The sequence below is a fragment of the Pectinophora gossypiella genome, chromosome 10 (genome assembly GCF_024362695.1).
Source record: "Pectinophora gossypiella chromosome 10, ilPecGoss1.1, whole genome shotgun sequence".
NCBI lineage: Eukaryota > Metazoa > Arthropoda > Insecta > Lepidoptera > Gelechiidae > Pectinophora > Pectinophora gossypiella.
This window is the reverse complement of record NC_065413.1, coordinates 12856379-12878673: the sequence shown is the minus strand read 5'-3', so window position 1 is coordinate 12878673 and position 22295 is coordinate 12856379. Positions and strand designations below refer to the sequence as shown.

The following is a 22295-nucleotide window of genomic DNA, read 5'->3' as shown; positions in this document are numbered from 1 at the left end:
ATGATGATGCGAGCTTTACATTTCATACTGTCGCCAGATTGGCTGCAGTTGTAGCGATCAGTCGTCTTGCACTGGACACCACGGTAGAAGGAGTATCCGTTTACTATCACCAAGTCTTTACCTGTCATGCTGCGCACCCAAGCCACTGTAAGCAAAGTTTTGAACTTTTAGCATAACACATTTTCGGCCGGCGTTACCGTTTGAGATTCTAATTTGGAGGTTTGAACTTTTGTATAGCTGAATGATCACAAATGGTAATTTAAATAATTTGCCTCTTTACATAAGCTTGAACAATCCTGTTACTTTTGCGATGCATGGCTTCGTGTCAAATTCAATGAATTATTGGCTGACTTAATTATTTTTCTGGAGTATTCCGCACTATACAACTTACCAATCCTCCTCAAAGATACAAAAAAAAAACATGTGAATCCCCAACCATGACAAAATCCACCATGAATGGGACAATGAAAAAATTAAGAATAGATCCTAACCTAAAGAAAAACCGAATCAATTAAAAGATGAAGTTGAAAACGAAGTAATTACAAACATGGCAGACTGTATATTGTTAGATCACCTAAACGATGGATGTGTAGTGGAAGGAAAAAAAAGTAATAACAATATTGACATCTATTTTATTATTTATTTATTTGTAAATAATAGGACAGACAGTACAGTCACTACACACATATCACAATATACTATAACAACTAAGCTTGTTGCGGAATTTAGACAGACTAGTTGCTCTATGAGCCAGTTATTATTATAATATAAATCTATCCACATACATATAGATAATTGTAAAACACTATATACGCTAAAATAATACTGATTTCACTTGCTTAACATCTAAATACATCGAGCCTCTTACACAAATAAATTACAAACACACACAAACCGTGGAAGCAATGATGACACACAAAGGTATTCAATTATATAATTTTCTACTTTTATCACACACAAAACATCATTTCTCTAATCCCTAAATAATATAATAGGAATGGAATGTTTGATTTTAAAATAAAAATATTTTTTGACTAGTCACATACGTTATATATCAAATAATAAAAATCAGTCTATAAAACTCACGCAGACAAGAATAATAAGTTATTTGAAAAATATTTAAATACTGACAAAACAGAGATCAAAATGTAGTGAAAATCACAATGTTTGTAGATTTCAGACGCACCAACCTCACCCCTCTACTCTAAAGTAAGACCCAAAGGGGGTGAAGTTGGCATCCGATACGAATTTAGCGGAGCGGAGAGCTACCGTTCTATACGTAGTGTTTATTTTTTTTTTTTTTCTGTAGCTAAAGCTAGATAAAATTTACATGAAATAAGCTACAACTTAATAAATATCCCATCGATGACCATAAACTTTGGCGGTGCATGATTATGTTCAGTATACAGACGAAGCACTTCCCTATTCTTCGTTGTCAGGATTTGGGCTTTGCAGTTCTTACCATTGCCTGCAGACTGGCTGCAGCGCCATCTATCGGTTTGTTTGCTCTGGTTCCGCAGAAAGTACGAGTATCCATCCAAAACTGCTAAGTCCTTCTGTGCTGTAGTTTTGACCCAAACTATTGGTACTGAAAGAATTGCAATTTTTATCGTACATGTCCTGATTTTTTAACGTCTGTAGTTTGTCATCTTTTTTGAGAACTCTAAACGAACTAAGAAGATAAATAATATGCTCATGCTCACTCTAAATAGGAATGTATTAAAACTCAATTTCTCATCATTATAAATTGTATTTGCATATGGCTTAATATGGATATGCTTATGCATAAAAACACATAAACTGCCTATATACGTCCCACTGCTGGGCACAGGCCTCCCCTCAATCAACCGGAGGGGAGGAGTATGCTTATGCATACTAGTTTCAAAACATATGTAAGAAAACCAAACACAAACACCTTGCGTCCTTTATATAAAACATACAATATATTTTAAGTAGTCTAAAAAAGTATAAAGTAGAAACTAATAACAATCCTTGTTAACTCAAAGCTTATCAATAAAATAACGATCGCCGGTGCAAAGTGCGGCCCCAAACTTTACCTTATTTTAATAGCCCTTAAACTAAAATTGTAAGTGAAGAGACTAAAATAAGTGCAAGTAAGAACATCATCACATCATCATCAGTCCATTAACGTCCCCACTGCTGGGGCACGGGCCTTCCCTACGGATGGATAGGGAGATCGGGCCTTAAACCATCACGCGGGCCCAATGCGGATTGATGGTTATTAACGACTGCTAATGCAGCCGGGACCAACGGCTTAACGTGCCTTCCCTAGCACGGAGGAGCTCGAGATGAAAACTTTTTTTTTGTGGTCAACCCATCCTATGACCGGCCTTTGCGAAAGTTGCTTAACTTCAACAATCGCAGACCGAGCGTGTTTACCGCTGCGCCATCAAGCTCCTCAAGTAAGTAAGAAGATAATAGGACTAAAACTAGCTCTATCAAGATATATTAAGTAAAACAATAATATAAAATTCGTCGACCTTTGGCTGTGGTAAAGTATCTGGCAGATACTCAAACAGTAACACCTTGCATAGCACGTCCACCACACTCCAGACACTTCATATAGAAAGCTTGTTCTTACGCATATACTACACAGATGCAGTGTGTATCTATCACCTAATCCCGCGTGTAAGCGAGATATACAGCAAGCGCTTGCTCCTTACTCCTCACGTCTTAAATAGACCAAAGTGGCCAAGGAGTACAGAGGTCGGTGAAGAAATCAAATTCACATCGCTGCTGGCTATACCCTTCTATACGCAGTACCTATTAGTTGTTCTATGCCACAACCAAAGTTACGTCATAAAATAAGGAATAATACTACGTAAAGAACGGTAACTCTCCGCTACCCACCATCGGCCGAGCTAGGTTTACCTCACCCCCTCTCGGTCATACGGAAGTCTTCAATCGTACGACCGCCAGACGTCAATGTGTAGTGTTTGTGTAAAAAGAGGTGTTTTGTATGAAGTATCTGGGGTGTGATTACGTTGTAACCATTAACTAATCTGCGACCAAAGGCCTTCGTGTGTTGCAAGAACAATACCAATCTCGGCTACAAAGCCTCTTCCTGTATTTTTAGTTTCTGCCCCCATTGACATTTTGTGTCCTGTCTTGTTTTCTGAAAGTCGTCTACTACCTGTGAAGAATTCCATTGCGGATAACAAATTTTGGTTGTGGATGGTTATGTTCACTATTCACGTAAATTGTTCGTCTGGATACTTTCTGGTGATCGAGGGTATATGACTTGGTGCTCAGAATCATTGCTTTGCACTTTCCTCTAGACTGACTGCAGTGCCATCTATCGGTATTCTTACTCTGATACTTGAGGAAGAAGGTATATCCATCCAAAATTGCCATCTCCTTATCCTTATCATTCTGCACGTAAATTGCTGTAAGAATATATTTGAGTTTATTAAATAGATCAAGATCATCTTCTTCTTCTTTTATCGTGTGGGTTGTGAGGTGGAGTACCAACCTCAGCCGCCAAAGGCCCCTAACATGGCTCATATAACGACAACTTACTTACATCAGTAAATAGTAACCGGGACCAAAGGTTTAACGTGCCTTCCGAAGCACGGATCATCTTACTTTCGGACAATCTGGTGATCAACCAGTAATGTCCTAACCAAACTAGAGACCACAAAGTAATTTTTGTGATATGTCCTCACCGGACATCGAACCCGGGGCCTCCGGATCGTGAGCCCAACGCTCAACCACTGGACCACGGAGGTCGTTCAAGATCATAGAAACAAGGGAGATATGCCCTAAATTACACGAGTTCGCATGTCGCTTGTTCACTCCCGTCAATGTGTAGCGACCGCACCAAGGCTTCTAGCTAGACCGCTACATCGATTTACCCGCCGTTCATTGCGTAGTAACATTAGCGCTAGTTGTGGTCGCGTGATACCAAAGAAGCAACGAATGATGCAGAAAGTTTTATAATTCGATCGTTGTTTCATATAATATGATTGTATTGTGCATATTTCTGTTCTACCAGCTCTGCTCCCGCGGCATCTGTCTATAAAGAACTCTGTGGTTTATTAGGTATATACTAATTTTAGATATCGTTTTTTAGATTTTAGATACTTTACGTTTTTTCATCAGGCGCAGTGGACAATTGCAAGGCGTTCATTTGTTTAAACGAACAAATTTAAATTTCGATCATTCAGCTAACAGGATCCAGGTACCAGATGAAAAAACCAGGGTTTTGCTTTCGATAAGGGAAACGTTTATACGCTAATATGGATAACTCTATCAGTTATATCACCTTTTTATTTCTGATATCTTTATTATTTGCTGTCAACAATTGAATCAACTATGCAGTAAGTGTATTATAGTTATTATAAGTCATTATACAGTAGTATTTGTAAGGAAACGTAATCTCTTTATTCACGTATACATTATTTATAGTATAATATATAACATAGCATCTGTATAGCATAACATAGTGCCCGAAGAGCTAGGCTGTATAGTATGGTGGAGGTGTATTTTTGTAATATAAAGATTTATATGTTTAAGCATTAATTTTAGTTTTCTTTTTGTTTCTTGGTAGTGGTTGTCTGGAAGAAATTTCTTCGAATTCGATTTGATTTTTTTTCGATTTTCGATTTCTTCTTTTTTGTTTATCTTTTTTTTTTCTTGTTTTTTTCGTCTAGAGCAATTTCTCGTCACGTGTCTAGAGCAATTGCTCTAGACTAATACTGTATTCATGTGTTATATCTGATTGTTAAAATGAAATTCTGTGCTAGAAAGTGTATGATTTGTTGTGAAGTGTTAGACTTGATTCGATATATTATGTTTAATGTATACAATATGTAGATATATCAAGTGACTTCTAATTTCTTTGGACGCGACAATGAATATTATAGGAAAGTTCATTATAAGTAAATTTATTGTAACTAACTTTCTACAGGTAGCACCCGAAATAAATAGTATTTATTTTATTATTTTATAAATAGTCTGCGTCTAAGTATATATGTAATAAAATAAAATATAATAAAAATCCTAGTTAAGCGAAAGCTCATCAATAAATAATCAACATCTTGAATCTTATTAATAAATTAAAAATACATTTTTTTCACGGCAACGATATCGTTAAGCACAATAAATTAAAGTCACTATTGTAGATTTGACTCAAATAGGTCATGATCTGCGTTATCAATATTATCCTTTATCAAGCGCGGTTGCAATGAGGAAATTTCCAGGCTGCGTTCACCAAAGACAATACAGATGGCGTTGTTGAGTTTAAACGTGATAATTACCCATTTTCTCATTGTATTCCAAAATACAATGTAACGGCGGAAACATATGTAAAAATAATCGTTGCTTGATACTTGGATCACATTATGTATAGAAATATGTTGCTACCTACATTGCTACTCTTTATTTTGATCAGAATAATAATGAGTGAAAGATGTAATTGTACAGCCATGAGCAATATCATGTACCCACTATAGAACCCTGTCGCACTATCATATTTGTCATTTAGTGAGACTTACAGTTCAATTTGTCAAAAAAGTTAATGTGACATGGTACCAAAGTGTATACATATTAATGCTCGTGACCGTACCTAGGTGTAATAAGAAGGGTCATCATTTATACCCTAAATCAAAGATGAAAGATGCATATATGTCTGTTATCCATGAAATTAGGTTTAGGCTAAGGCTGCCTGGAAGAAATTGGTATTTCGCAATAAGGCCGCCGATTGTACTTCTCTTGTCACATTTGTAATTGTTTTTAGTGTTGTGTTTATATGTGCAATAAAGCGTTATTGTATTGTATTAGAAGGTGAAACGAAGAAAAAACTATACAGCGCCATCTACATTGATTATGAGGAACGTACTCTGAAAAGTCTCTCATTGGTCGCCCGGTACTTGGCTCAATACTGATGAGCACATTGGTCTCACTACCCAAGTTTTCTCCCGGTGGCTTGTGTATCTACTCTACCCACCCCGGTGGGGTAGCGGGCGTGACTTGTAGCTTGGTCTTGTTTTGTACCATCTTCCACTTGTATATAATTCCATTGCGAATGAAAAATGTTGGTTGTGGATGGTTATGTTCAGGGGCCAGGCGAATTGTTCTTCTAGTGACGGGTTGGTGTTCCCATTGGTGAGGCTTGGTGGTCAGAATCATTGCTTTGCAGTTGTATCCCTTTCCTCTAGACTGGCTGCAGCGCCACGTATCGGTCTTCATACCCTGGTACTTGAGGAAGAAGGTATATCCATCCAAAACTGCCATCTCCTTGCCATCATTATTTGTCACGTAAGTTACTGCAAGAAAATGTTTGAGGCAGTTAACTATTTTGGTTATTATGTTAAGAAATAATTTAAGGATGGGTTCCACCAAAACGGACACGAAAGGAGATGCACGGAATTGAAACATAGTGCTCGAGAGAGCGAGAGAGAAGACGCTGTGTCGATCTCTTTTTAGCGGTGATTATTCCGTTCCTGCACATCACTCTTCTCCAAATTGGTGGACAATTACTACAGATCTACAACATAAATGTTACTACGGACTAAGGTAAAACTAGCCCGCTTACATTTATAAGTTGTATTAAAAATAAACTTTTTTTATATCTTTATTATTTGAAGTCACTAAATGGATCCTTTATACAATACAATGGGTTCATGTTTTATTGGTATAGTACTGAGAAGTAGCTCTTCATCTCATTTTCTCGTCTATTTCTTGGTATGTACAGGGTGTAAGTGACATCGTAACGAATACTGAGGGAGATGATTCAGGCCGTGATTTAGAGTTGATATCAAGTGGAATTTTCGATCGCAAAGTTCACGGTTTTTTTTTAGTTTTTTTTAAATTATTTTCAATTTAATACTTTTGCGATGGAAAATTCCACTTCATATTAACTCAGAATAATCAGCTGAATCAGCTCAATCAGATGAATTGCTTCGATGTAGCCTTTTTAACTCGAAAGATCTATAGCAACATTCCAGTTTTTCACAGCCTCTATATGTCGCTTTCTAGACGCGTCTCTTTGGGGCGCCCACTTCGTTGAACCATTGAAATTGGATTGTTTATTGCGTAGCGAATAGAGCTGGTTCACTTATCGCGTCGCGCGCGATATGCAGCCGGGCAGCATGCTAGTGGTACCTGAATGTTATCCTTTGAAAGCAACTTCCACGCTGCGCTCATCGCGGACTCATGTACATCTATCGGTGCTATATACAGGGTGTTAATGACATCCCAACGAAAACTTTGAGGAATGATTCAGGCCATGATTCTGAGAAATTTCCACTTGATATTAACTCCGAATCATGGTCTGAATCATCCCCCTCAGTATTCGTTACGATGTCACTAACACCCTGTATACCTGCGCTTTGATTCTCCTCCGTTTGTTTACGCATTACGTTGTACACAAGGAAGAGACTAGAATCTGAGATACAGGCTCGGCCTAGTTAAAATACTAGCGAACATTATACTAAGTTAATAATGCGTTACTTTTAATTAAGACATTTTGTATGAACCCTCATAAAGTTAATAAATTATCATTATTATTAAATCTTGTCTAAGTAAAACTAATGAAAAATGACGTTTTTCAGCGTTAACCACAGCAAAACATCAGTGCTTTACAGACTGGCACTCCAATTTAGTTTTATACATATACATAAACTTACGCCTATTTCCCACAGGGGTAAGCAGTGACTATGGAATTTTATTTGCTTCAATCTTAACACACTTCTCTTGCTTCCTCCACATTCATAAATCGTTTCATACACGCACGCCGGTTCAGAGTACGTTGTACTAGTTTTATATCCTTATTAAGACTCCATCATGAATAACAAATGTTGGTTTAGGGTGGTTATGTTCGGGGCCCACTCGGAGTATTTGTCTGGTCTTAGTGGTGACAATCTGGGATTTGCAGTTGATTCCATTCCCAGCAGACTGACTACATTGCCAACGATCGGATTCCTTACGCTGGTACCTGAGGAAGAATGTGTATCCATTCAAAACGGCCACAGGCTTCCCCGCTTTATTCTTCGCCCATACAACTAGACCTGGAACAAATACATTGACATACAAACATCATGGATCTACTCGCATGATTATACCCATAGACATACTGTAGACAGAACAGTCTCTCTAGATAGGAAAAAACAGTGAATATCTGGGGGGTTAAAATGGCCACATCGAAGCAATTCATCAAGAAAGCAATGTTGCAATTTGACATTTGCGCATGTAAAAGTAAGTGCGCAATGCAAACAAATGTCAAATAGCAATACAGCTTTCTTAGATGAATTGCTTCGATGTGGCCATTTTAACCCCCCTGGAAATAAAATATATTTTGTCACAAAGGATCACGGCTATATTTTCAATGAAGCTAGTCAGAGATACGTCTACCGCAAGATGAATAATGATATTTTGTTTGAGGTTTCCGCAGTTATTATCATAATTAAAACACATAATACCTATTTATTAGATAAACGTTTTGATATCTACATACTTAAATATAAAAGTATACAGAGCAGCATGCTTCAAGCAAGATTGATTTAACTCCCCGTATTGCTGCGATATAGTTTCTAAGAAGTAAAAAAAAAATTTTTAGATAATATATGGTAGCACTCCAAGAACGAATAAAATTATGCACCCAGATTGATGGGTTCTTAAACAGACGGGTAAGGTAGACTGTAAAATCAACTTTATATAATTACCAGTGATCGGAATAGGTAGTGCAATTTGGCGGGATTGCGTGACGAAATCTTAACATGGACATGCCAACCGCGCGGGATTACTATTTCGATACGAGCTGGTCACAATAAAGATTATTAGGGTTTAAAAATGTTATATTACATTAAATTATTATGCAATTTAACGCGACTTAACTTAATTGACCGCCATATTTTTCCTTATTTCAAACTCAACTAAAATTCTTAGAAAATGTATTGTACGAATACAAAGGCACGCAAATTGCACTCTTGTACGATTAGCGATAAGATGCCAATTTGAAATGAATGCAGTGTTCTACTTTTTTTTTGTTGGCGGCATTTGCCTTTCAAGTGGCGGCGGCATGCGCTAAACAATAAAAGAGTGAAACTTCTGTACTTATTATTGTTTTTGCTTAACAAAGGCAACGACTGATAAGATTACTAACATAAAGTGTAAATGGGAGAAAGAGACAATAAATCCCATATTTCTGTCTCTTTTTTGCAAAAGGGATGATGAGGTGATACGGCGGTGTTTGTTCACTCCTGTTCTTCGGTTCATTGAGTGCATACGTTGTGAGTTCGAGTTACTTATTTGATTATCTTGACGACATCTTGGCTTGTTTTATGGACTGACGAACCTCTGCATTTGTGATGATTTGGCTCTTGTATACCGGACTTCTGATTTTTGCGTGACTGAATTGGATTTGTTTATGAAAAGGACCATTTTTGGGTGAAAATCGGTAAGTACTAACATTCATATTTAAATGTGTAAGGTTTTGTTTGATTGTAACCTAGAAAATTACAATTAGAAATAGTTTTAGTCTATCAATGTTACTTCGTTGATATTGGTTTTATACTTGAATCATATTTAAGTTCTCTTGATTTGTCTCTATTGTTTCAAAATAGTACTTAAGAGTATTAAAAATATAAAAGGCAACAAGGTTTGATCCCGAGCCCTTTTTTAAAATACTTAGCTATGAAGACTTGTAAAGTTTTAAATAAGATTAGGATATTAAAATGCTTAAAGGTCTCTCCACAAAGAAAAAAGCTAATAGGATTTGAATAACATTTGGCTCATAGTTAGGTTGCTTTTTTAAAGATATTTTGAATGATAAATATATATTATAGTCTACGAAAAATTAAGAGGCCATCGTAATTTACTTTTAAAGGTACAAACAGTTCGATGCAAACTTTATGGTGCCTCGGAAGTCTCGGAATATCGCGGGAACGGTAATGTTATCTAGTATTGACTATAAATACAATATGGCTATTTATACAACAGGACTAACTTTTTATAAACATGTACTTCATGTTTACATAATAGTCTAAACGATTTTTTTCTTTTCAGATTACTCAGCTCAGACAACATGAGTTGGCGAGCAAAGGAAGAGACTGTTCAACGCTGGATTGAATCCTATCCTGAACTGATGTACGAGTCCACAAATCATACAATTTACTGTACGAAATGTGAGACTAACATCGGATGTCGAAAGAGCACCATCAAGAGACATGTTGAGGGAGTTGTGCATAAGGGAACACCGTCGATGTCTCCAAATGATTTTTTATTTGATTTTATAGAGTTCCTTATTCTCTGTAATATTCCGTGGGCACAAGTTGAAAACCCATCTTTTAAAAACTTTTTTCAAAAATACATGTGCTGCGCTTGTTCTAATCGAAAAAAGCTGCCCAGTGAATCAATACTCAGAAAAAAATATTTGGACGAAATTTATGCAAAGAAGCTTGCTACAATACACAGCGAGATTGTGGACGAAAAAATATGGATTTCATTGGATGAAACTACTGATTTCTTAGGAAGATATGTAGTGCACTTTTTGGTCAAACCTTTGAACTCTACAGCATCAAAAAAAGTTTACCTAATAGCTTGTAAAGTATTAGAAAATATTAATGGAAAAACAATTTCTCAGTTTGTCATTGATTGTTTGAAAAATCTGTGGGGTGACTCCTATGAAGATAAAGTGGAAAGTGTTCTTTTGTTATGTACAGACAGTGTTGCGTACATGTTGACAGCGGGGCGAGTTTTAAAACAACATTTTCCGAACATGAAGCATGTCACTTGTTTAGCTCATGCTCTCCATCGGGTAGCAGAAAAAATACGTTCTGAATATCCGGATGTAGACACACTGATTGCCAACGGAAAGAAATTTTTTTTGAAGTCTCCCAGTAGAGTAAAATTGTTAAAAGACATGTATCCCAATTTACCGTTGCCACCTCAACCAATAATAACACGGTGGGGCACTTGGCTTGCAGCAGCCTCTTATTATGTGAAATATTTTGACGAAATTAAACATATTTTGACATGTTTGAGAAGTTCAGAAGCAGTCTCAATAAAAAATGCGAAAAATATTATTAATAAAGACAATATTCGAAATGATTTAAATTTCATCGACGAAAATTTTATAATAATACAAATAGCGTTGACAAATTTACAAAAACGCGATAGATCCATAGTCGAATCATTTCAAATATTTGATGAAGTAAGGTCAGTAGTAAATTGGAGTATGAGTTCACCTATACAAAATAAATTAGAAGCAGTCATATCTCGCAATCCGGATATTGATATTATCAGGACGTTTTCAGAACAAATCGCAAGCGGTTCAGCAACTGACGATATTTTAATTTGGAAATTTGCCCCGCTGACATCAGTAGAAGTTGAACGGACGTTTTCGACATATAAATGGATATTAAATGTTAAAAGAAATAGATTAAAGTTGGCAAATATGGAAAAGATTATCGTAATTTATTTCAATTCCACAGAAAACGAAAATGCTATTTCAAATGTTGAAGAAATTGATAGTGAAAATGAAGATGACGATTGAAGGAAACAAACTTTTTAATTCAATCGTTCGTTCGTTCGTTTTCTGTCGAATTGAAATAAATTACGATAATTACTGTTTTTATTTAATGCAAAGGTTAAATTAAATATTAATCAACAATGTTAAATTTCATTATGATTATCATGTGCTCATAATTTGGTGCCCGATAAATGGCAATAGGCTCGCCCCCTATATGCGACTCAAACATAGCTGGCGAGGAGTGGGTATTTTATACTTCTGCCTACCCCTTCGGGGTTACAAGCGTGATGCTATGTTTTCTAATGGTATTTCTCTGATTATGTTGTTAATTAACAAATGATTATTTTAACTTGTTGTCTACATTGTATGAACACTTTTATTCGTAACTGAATGCTTACACGTTTTACAATAATAAAAAAATATTTAAAGGACCAATGTTTTTTATTTCTTCCATACTTTTCACTTTAGAAATGATAAACATTTAAAATATAATACTTATAAAATAATTGTTTTCTTTTATAATACCAGTATAGATAGAAAATATCCGAAATCCCGCAATCCCGCAATCCCGCCGGGCGTATCCACACTAATATAATGTTTGAGGTCGTTGACCCTAAATTGCACTACCTATTCCGATCATTGATAATTACCTATAGTATTGTGGTTTACTATCAAGTTCAGGTAAATAAGTATACCACAGAATTTCCAACCTATAGGTATACTTACTTATTAGAGAAGGCGAACGTCGTGTCTTATAAGGAGGTGAAGGAATTGGTCTTTGATAGACAAGAATGGAGAATACTACACCGACAAGAACGTGGCTCTTAAATTAGTGATGTGTGAGGTATACATATGAGTATGATATTTAGAATCAAAGACGAAAAATAACTCCTTTGCGAATCATATACTTCGGCGGCGAATGACTGTGTTCAGTATTAGCGCTGATTATTTCTAGATTTTTATTCGTTATGAAACGAGCTTTGCAGTTAGCTCCTTTCCCGGAGGCAGTGCAGGGCCATCGGTCTGTAGTTTTCCTTGCGATCCCACGAAAAAATGTGTACCCATTATAGACGGCGATATCTTTCCCTACTGCACTGCGTACCCAGAACACTGTTGACAAATAAATATTTAATAATAGAACAAAATCAACTATTTTGTGTTTAACAATTGTCACCTGTTGTTGTTGATTGATTGTGACCTGTTTGTTCGAAAGCAATGAGGCCGCCCATTTGTCATCATCATCAATTTAAGAGCCACGCTTTTGTTGGTGCAGCAATTTCCATGCTACTTTTTTAGGGAAAAATAGGGCAGTGGTTTCCATTATTTATACCATCCTTTGTTTTTGACGTGATTCATTATAGGTTTGCCGCAAATGACATTAACTACTTGACCGGAATACATAATTCCATTACCAATATAACAAATAATATATTCGGTAGGAATTCAATTCGTATAAACTGTGGATAGTCGATTTTAAACAAACTGAGAATTGTACCGATTACAATGTCACTTACTTACACATATACACAAAATAACGACACGAAAGATGAATTATATTTATTATTATTTATTGGCATGGCACCCATTTGTCTTTAATTATAAATGTGTGTATAAATGTGTGTCTTTAATTATATATATATATATATATATATATACAGTGAATATTTAATTTTGTCAAAAATAAATATTTACTGTTTCTTACTTTACATACGGACGGATAGACCTTATCAACATAAAGTCCATCATATCCAGCTTAAGGCATCGTATCAACAGTGGTTGCAAGTTGTGGATGTTGAGGATTACTTGTGGCTCTTTCGCCCTTATTAGGTATTACGGGCATACTGATTAGAGATTGATAGTGATATTTTTAAATCGTGGCTTATCGTAGGTGCCTCAGATGACATTAACTATGTAATTATACATGTATAATTAATTAGTAACATAATTATACATTTATTCGGCTATTATCCGGTAAGTACAACAGGATATTTTTTTATATCTTTTAATATTTTCTTATACCGTCTTTCGTCTTCTAATATTTTCTTATATCTTCTTATGTTTTCTTATATTTTCTTATTAATACACCGTTGCATATAACGTACTTTGGCGGTGGATGGTTATGGTTGAAGTTCCATCGAATGATCACATTGTTTGCTATTGTGGTGAAGTAAGCTTTACAATGTCGGCCTTTCCCACTCGACGAACACGGCCAGCGAACTGTTGTCTTACGGATTAGACCTCTACAATACGAAAATCCGTCAACGACTGCCAAAGGCTTTCCCGTAGCTGTTTTCACCCACGTAACTGAAATAATAAATTTAGATAAGTAAGTACTTCAGTTAGTAATCAATTATTCATAGATTAATAGTAAATGTATTCAATTGTTCAATTATTTTTGTTTTTATAACACTTAAACGTGCTTAGAGAAACTCACAAAGAGAAAATTTAAATCGAAAAAAATATTCTGACTCGGACGGAACTTGAACCCGCAGCTCTTGTCAAGCCGGGACGAGCGTGTTAACCATTACACCACCGGGTCCTCCTCCTGTTCATGAAAAAAATCAAATAGCGTTTTAAATTATATTTCTTAAATGAGGAATGAAATGAAGAATTAATTTCCTGTCGGAAAAGTATAGAATTAAAAATAATTTCAAAAAACACAAAAAATATCATTTATTTACTTTATTTTGCAGTTTTACATTCAGCCATTACAGTAAAAACCAATTCGACGATCATGGATTTTGCGACGTAAAATTCAATTTAATATTAATTCAAGAATCATGAGCTTAGTATTCGGTACGATAACACCGTGTATAGGCTATTTATGTTAACACATTTACTGTGAATGAAACACATTGAGACAATAAATTTGGAACTTATTGCATGACCCATATGTGGGTCATTTTTCTTACCATAGTGTGTCTATGTATATAAATTCCAGTGTGTTTATAGAAAAATAACATTGCATGTGAGGGGTTGAAATCTAATATTCAGTCACACAGTGCACGTGTTAAGTTAAAGTCTTATAAATACGCCATTATGAATTGTAAAAAGTGGCGGTGGGTGGTTATGTTTGTAGTTCGCGCGTATGATTTCCTGGTCTTGGCTTATTGTAAAGAAAGCTTTACAATGTCTGCCACTTCCACACGACGAACATTGCCAACGAGTTGTAGATATGCAAACTTTAGCGCGGTGATACGAGAATCCTCCAACGACGGCCAAAGGCTTATCCTTATCTGATTTCGTCCATATAACTGAAAATAACAAGACAAGATAAAATATAGTAGAAATATTCTGTACCGTTTGTCTGTCTTGTGTTAATCTAATGGTTTCTTTTATCTGTTTTGTGAACAATAAACTGTTAAATAAATATAAAATAATATAATATATGAAAATTGGCTGCTTAAAAGTAGTTTCTGTTGCCTAAACTAGGTAAATGAATCTTACCTATATGTTAGGTATACGAAAATAAAAAATAAAATTATAGTAAATTAAACATTTATTCTTATAGTAAGTAGTATTAAATTCGATGGAAAGATTTTCTTTCTCTACTAGGTTACCAGACAACGCGAACGTTTCCTTTATCAACACTAAACACATCGAAAAATAAAATGCTTCTAGTTAAATACATAATGTTTAACACGTTCACTGTCAGACACTGATCAGGCAGGCAGTGACTTCAGTAAAAAACGGACCTGTCAAATCGTCAGGTTAGGTGAGCGGACCCTGTGAAAAACGGGACAATGCTAGGGGGATGATGACATTTTGGACTTCGTATCAACAGTGGCTGCAAGTTGTCTTTGATTACTTGTGGCTCTGCCCACCCCATTAGGGATTACGGGCGTGAGTTTATGTATGTGTATGTATGTATGATGACATTTCCCGTTCTATACGAAATATGTCTTTATTCTATAACAAATAGCCTATAAACGTCCTACGACTGAGCACAGGCCCAATCGACTGGAAGGGTATGAAGAACACTCTTTTTCGTATGGAAAAAAAAATACGGTAAGAAAATGGTCAATATTTGTTTTCAGAGTCTTATAATTTCTCCGTACGCCGCTCTCCCGGATGAACTCCTAGTTTCGGGACGTGATAAAGATGGCTTGACACTTCGAGGCTTGTCTACTCCACGTGCATCACCATCAAATTGTATACGAGTGGACTTTTGATTGATAGAACGTAAATCCGTGAACAATGGCTACAGGCTTACGCCTTTTAGTTTTTGCCCTTTGGCGGCTCAGTAATAATCCTGACTTTAGGGTTGATGAAGTTGGTATTCCACCTCACAACCCACACGATAAGTAAACTGAAAAAAAAATATTTTGGTAAAAATAAATAACACGTGGTAATTTGATCGCCTTCGTTAAATTAGATGTAAATAATCCAACATTTTTATTTTCTTTAACGGCCTCTGTGGTCCAGTGGTTGAGCGTTGGGCTCACGATCCGGAAGTTCCGGGTTCGAATCCCGGTGGGGACATATCACAAGTAAGATGATCAGAAGGCACGTTAAGCCGTTGGTCCCGGTTACTACTTACTGATGTAAGTGAGTAATCGTTACATGAGCCATGTCAGGGGCCTTTCGCGGCTTAATAACAACCCTGACACCAGGGTGGCTGAATTTGGTAATTCACCTTACAACCCACACGATAGAAGATTTTCTTTAACTTATTAAAATCGTTTGAATAGGTCGCCATCATAATCAGTGATGAAAGTAGGAAATTAGGAGTAATTACAAAATCGTTTGAATTTAGAAAATGGAACACATTTGTATTTAAAGTCTTATAAGTACGCCATCGTGAATTGTATAATTTGGCGGTGGGTGGTTGTGTATGCAGTTCTCTCGGATGACCTCCTTGTATCTGGTGGTGGTAAAACTGGCTTTACACTTCAGACCGTTTCCACTCCATGTACACCGCCATCGGATTGTAGACGCGTGCACTCTTGCTTGATTGTACGAAAAACCGTGAACGAGGGCTATAGGCGTACCCTTTTCACTTTTCACCCATGTAACTGAAAAAAACAAAACATTTAGAAACAAAATCAAATAACATGTGATAATTTTATCGCTTTTATTTAAACTGTGGGTGTAGGTGTGGGTGTGAACTCTGAACCGGCGTGCGTGTATGAAGCGATTGATGAATGTGGAGGAAGCAAGAGAACTGTGTCAGGTTCGAAGCAAATGGCATTCTATAGTCTCTGCTTACCCCAGTGGGAAATAGGCGTGAGTTTATGTATGTATGTATGTATGTGGGTAGTTCACCCAACATTTGCATTTTTTTTTAATAATAAAAACGCATTTGTTTTTGAAAATTTATGTTTATTTCCTTCCTCATTGATAACTTACTAGTCAAGTAAGTATACGTTATATCTACGCGGCGCATATTATTTGTCCAAAAACACAATTTGACTTAAAATCATAATAAAACTAAAAATCATACCTACCGTATCTCCTGCACCTGTATGTCCGAAAGTAAGATAAGTACTGATCGCTGCTTCGGAAGGCACGTTAAGCCGTTGGTCCCGGTTACTACTTACTAATGTAAGTACGTAGTCGTTACATGAGTCACGTCAGGGGCCTTTGGCGGCTCAGTAATAACCCTGACACCAGGGTTGATGAGGTTGATAATCCACTTCACAACCCACACGAGAGACGATAGGTATCTTCTACGGTACGTACGGTAGGTACCGTAAATAAAGTTAGAAACAACTTTGAAAAATTCTTCAAAGCGAATAGATACATTAAAAAAATGGGACATAAGTATTTGTTTTTAAAGTCTGATAAGTATGCCATCTTCAATCGTGTACTTTGGTGGTGCGTGGTGGTGTACGCAGTTCTTTCGGATGACCTCCTTGCGTTTTGTCGTGGTAAAGCTGGCTTTGCATTTCTCGCCTCGTTTACCCCATGTACATCGCCAACGAATTGTGGCCACATACACTGCGCTTTGGTAGAAAGAAAACCCCCCAATGATGGCTATCGGCTTACCCAAAATTGTCTTTGAATACGTAACTGAAAAATAAAACAAAATAAACATAACCATCAATAATAATAAATTACGATTGGTAATTTGATCGTATTACTCTACTAAACTATGTAAAATCTACTTGGATCTAATTGGATTTTTAAAACATAAAAAACTAAATCAAAAAATAAAACTTATTTCTTAATATTTTGAGTATCTTATTCGTTTATAACGAACACGTCGTTATAAATCGTGTACATTAAGGGCCAATAGTTATAAAAAACCTGTAAAAATACTTCGTTTCACGTCGTGGTAACCCTGGCTTTACGGTCACGAGCATTAATATGTATACACTTTGGTACCATGTCACATTAACTTTTTTGACAAATTGAACTGTAAGTCTCACTAAATGTCAAATATGCTAGTGCGACAGAGTCCTAAAGTGGGTACATTATATTGCTCATGACTGTACACATCTAGCATTAGCTATATGACGACCCTTGCCAACAAGTTGTACGCGCGCACACTGTTAATTTTCTTCTAACTCTACACGCCCTAACTATATAAACCCTAAGTTTACAAACTCTACACATTAGGTAAAATATGTGGCTTAGCCGTTTCGCTACCATTACATAAGTGAAAAAACTGTTTCATGCCGTCACCATGGGCATATTATACGCATATAGTTCTTGTAAACGAAACGGACAACCCCTTTATTTTACTTAGCGTGTAAACGTAGGGTTTGTATAGTTAGGGCGTGTAGAGTTAGAAACTTGGCTCTACATGATATCAGATAACATTTTGACATCGCGATCGATATGATATCTTTTGACAACATTTTACATGAAAATGCTTTTATTGGCATTTTTTCATCCGAATAACTATTTTTTTATGTTAATTATACATTATAATTTGACCATAAAATTCTACTACAATTTGTACGGCTTAGACAGCGTGTGCATGTTTATAACATAGAAATACATATCGGAAACTAAAAAAAATACTGACCTATTAGTTAGTACTATATGATCTATGCTATTAGTAAATATAATTATTTATTTTACAACTTAGTTACAAATCAAAGTTAGATATTATTTGTGTGATAAAACGACTACTTATGTAAATAAATATACAAATATTCATAAAAAGAAAGTGCAACGTAACTGACGTTGTAATAAATACAGATAGCTACTTTTCATTATTATACCGATGTATAATAGAAGACATTTGTACCCGTAGCTACTCGCTACATGAAATATATTCGTACCTACAGGGTGTTAGTGACACCGTAACGAAACCTTTGAGGGCTGATTCAGACCATGATTCTGAATTTGATATCAATTTTCCGTCGCAAAAGTATAAACTGAAAATATTAAAAAAGAAACACTAATATTTTAATTAATTTTCCGACAGGAAATTTTTCTTGATATCAACTCAGAATCATGGTCTGAATTATCCCCCAAAGTATTCATTACAATATCACTAACACCCATACGTACCCGTACGTACCTTACGTACTTATACATAGTGTAAGTGCCATGGTAACGAATAAGGGGGTTGATTCGGCTCATGACTCTAAGTTAGTATCAAGTAGAATTTTCCATAGCAGTTTTCCTTCAGTACTCGGTACGGTGTTGTCACTTACACTTTGTATAATATCGTACGGGACGCGTGAACTAAACCAATAGAATTTCATTGTCATGTAATTTTCCATTGTCGCGCTTTTTGCGGAACCCGTACTACAGTTGCTCTTTTTTACATTCTGACAAATACGCCATTGTGAATCGTGTAATTTGGTGGTGGGTGGTTATGTACTAAGTTCCCTCGAATGAACTCCATGTTTTTGGTCGTGGTAAAGCTGGCTTTACACTTCCGAACTTTTCCGCGCGATGTACACGGCCAGCGTATCGTAGATATATACACAGAACCTTGGCAGTATGCAAACCCTCCAACGATAGCTAAAGGCTTGCCTGTCGTTGCTTTCACCCATGTAACTGCAAGAGTACATTTTAGCAATAGTCAGTTACATAAAAAAAACATTTAACAATATATAATTCTATTATAATTCTCGCCCATGTAACAAGAAAGAACACAGTATCAATTCATGTTAATTCTATAATCATTCTCTATTAATATTTGGGCAGTTTACCCGAACATTTTTTTTTTATCTACATAATTAAATACACGTTTATTGTCATTTATATATAATATACAGTTAATAATATCCTAACGTATAACTCGTGATATAACTGACGTTAAAATGAGGGTTTGAAAGCGGTTAAGGTATACAAGGCATAGAAGCAGTTAAGGTTACACTGCCATTATCTTCACGTAACATAAACAACCTATGTACGTCCCACTACTGAGCACAGGCCTCTCGTCAATCAACCGGAGAGGGTATAGAGCACACTGCTTCACTGCGCGCTGGTCGACGGTCATTATCATACCAATATGAAATTAACCGCTTTCAAGCCCTGGTTAAAATTGTACCGCTCATACGTCACTTTTTACTTCATTACTTTTTTAAACCTACCTAGAATAATTACAATTATTATAATTATTTATTTACAAATCTTAAATCTTAAGTCTTCGTGGTCAAAATCAAACTTCATTCTCTTGGCTATTGTGGTACATCGTCACTGCTTTCAAGGCGTCCATATTTGCGTGTTTCGCTAGTTCACCTGGTACCAAAAGTTTGATAGCAGATTGGATTTCCCGGCTACTCAATGTATTCCGTTTCGAATGCGCTACGAGCCTCCCCGCTTCTGAAGCTATCTTCTCCAACATGTCATAGACAAAATTATTCATTATCAACATTGATTTCCTTGATATTCCAATCTTATTCTGTGTTACTTGTCTTAATAACTTGTATAAATAAATGGAGAAGTTGGTAAACGTCTTCTTTTTCATCTTCTTTGATTTTGAAATCGGTTTTTCGATAGGCTTCTCCATAGATTTCAATGGCTTTTTAGGAACTTTCGGCGCCATTTTGAATGTCTTTGGTCGTTTTGTTCTAAGCTGTAGATTGTTTGAATAAATACTACTACTACTCATTATACTAGGCAACATTTGGCGCGCGACATTTTGCGCAACATCAGAACGATTGTTGTGATCAGACAAGGTTGCTAAAGAAAAGTAGTCAAAGCGGCATTAGCAATCTAAATCAACGTTGTCTGTCGCATGATTAGTCGTGAACAACATGACGTCAGAAGAATTAGTGTTGATTTCCGAGGCAGTGGTTATCATTTTAGCAAAACATGCCGCAAATAGATAAAAACAAAAACACTTTCACTTTTAGTACAGTTTAATTAATTTGAGCACTCGTTCGTTACACTACACGACCATCGCTGTGCGTGACGTATTCACTCAACAATATGTTGATGGGCGTATTGCACGCCAGCTGGCAACGTCGCGCGCTGTTGTTTGACGTTGCAGAACATGTTTAGCGTCGCGAGTTGCGCATCAATTATATTGTTTTTTAGTATGTACATTCCTTTAAGACTTTATTGTAGCAGAATATAATACAACAATATCCATAACATGGTTTGATCACGCGCGATAACAAAGAAGCATTGTTTCATTCATTGCGACGAGCATGATATGTGTTGCGGTCAATTTTTACAAATACGCCGCTGTGTATCCTGTACTTAGGTGGTGGGTGGTTATGCACGAAGTTTCGCCGAATTACCTCCTTGTTTCGGGACGTGGTGAAGCTGGCTTTACACTTCCAAATTCTTCCACACGATGTACATGGCCAACGAATTGAAGATTTATGCACAGAGCCTTGAAAGTATGAAAAGCCTCCAACGATAGCTAATGGCTTGCCTGTAGTTGTTGTCACCCATGTTACTGAAAGAAAATACGCATGTAATAGTAAATTGTACATGTCTTTAGACGGGATTATTCAACAACCTTTCAATAAGTTTGTAATAAAAATTTAATTAAAAAAAAATAAAACAAATCTAGACACGGCGGACGGCGTACGCGTTGCAGGTTTATACTGAGCCCTGAATACGCACAGAAATAAAATTATTATAAATTTTAAATATTAATTTATTATCTTCTTCATATAACATGTCTACTTAAAAGGAACTGTCAACCATATTATGCGCTAGCTCTTGGAATGTTAAAATGAAATCTACGCAGCGTATTCAATTTATTATTCTACTTTTTTAGGGAAAAATAGGACAGTGGTTTCTCTCTTGCCTTCCGCCTCGCAGTACTCATACAGTACAGTGTAGTTTATATCAAAGCCGTACTAGGACTCCTGTCCTCCGCCTCTGAATAGTACTGACAGTTACTGCTGCCCTTTGTCAGGTAACTTTTATTACTATACTATTATTATTTATGACTATTTGTTACAAAATAACTAGTTCATATAAATAGCAATAACAGTAATCGTTATTATACGAATTATTTACTGCAACCGTTTAAAGATAGAAAGGTTACAATTTTTATTACTAAACTACTTTCGTCTGCAAAATCTCAACGCGGCTTATACGACGACGCGGCGCGCGCGACTTTTTGTCATATATTTTATTATTGTTCTTAATGAATTTATTATTTTGGTGGTGGTGGACATCCTGAGATAAAGGAACAAACTATTTTTTTAAGACAACAGGTTCCTTTGCTTTGCTATCTACAGTGACAGTGATAAACATAATATACCGGGTGAATTTTTTGCCACTTCACAGAATGAAAGATGTGAATCTTAGACGAAAATTAAAGCAACTTTGTTTTCAATGTGAGTTACAACAAAAAAATCTAGAAATAGCGTTATAAAGTTGTCTCAAAATGACCACTACGCGGAACACACTTGCGTCTTCTTTCATTGTCCTA

General features: G+C 36.1%; 3 protein-coding genes across 5 annotated transcripts in view; 1 reads left to right on the top strand and 2 right to left on the bottom strand.

The window, feature by feature from the left end:
* Positions 1-8674: 8674 nt before the first annotated feature.
* Positions 8675-11922, top strand: LOC126370070 (uncharacterized). The gene is made up of 2 exons (XM_050014722.1): positions 8675-9418; positions 10027-11922. The coding sequence occupies exon 2, from the start codon at positions 10046-10048 to the stop codon at positions 11513-11515; it is 1470 nt and encodes a 489-aa protein (XP_049870679.1). The 5' UTR covers positions 8675-9418; positions 10027-10045; the 3' UTR covers positions 11516-11922.
* A 2217-nt stretch (positions 11923-14139) lies between these two features.
* Positions 14140-22295, bottom strand: part of LOC126370072 (protein tramtrack, beta isoform-like) — a 282534-nt gene continuing 274378 nt past the window's right edge. Inside the window, exon 5 of one of the 3 annotated variants that reach the window (XM_050014749.1) lies at positions 14140-14745. In XM_050014749.1, coding sequence (XP_049870706.1) covers positions 14507-14745 — 239 coding nt within the window. In that variant the 3' untranslated portion in view covers positions 14140-14506. Of the gene's footprint in view, positions 14746-16252; positions 16507-17249; positions 17504-22295 lie in introns of those variants that run through there. The other 2 variants (XM_050014752.1, XM_050014754.1) reach the window with 2 other exon arrangements.
* Positions 19990-20482, bottom strand: LOC126370157 (histone H2B.1-like). Its single transcript, XM_050014920.1, has one exon. The coding sequence runs from the start codon at positions 20442-20444 to the stop codon at positions 20058-20060; it is 387 nt and encodes a 128-aa protein (XP_049870877.1). The 5' UTR covers positions 20445-20482; the 3' UTR covers positions 19990-20057.

Excerpts from the sequence above, each read along its gene's own strand:
- LOC126370070 (XM_050014722.1), top strand. The coding sequence starts at position 10,046 with ATGAGTTGGCGAGCAAAGGAAGAGACTGTTCAACGCTGGATTGAATCC.
- LOC126370157 (XM_050014920.1), bottom strand. The coding sequence starts at position 20,444 with ATGGCGCCGAAAGTTCCTAAAAAGCCATTGAAATCTATGGAGAAGCCT.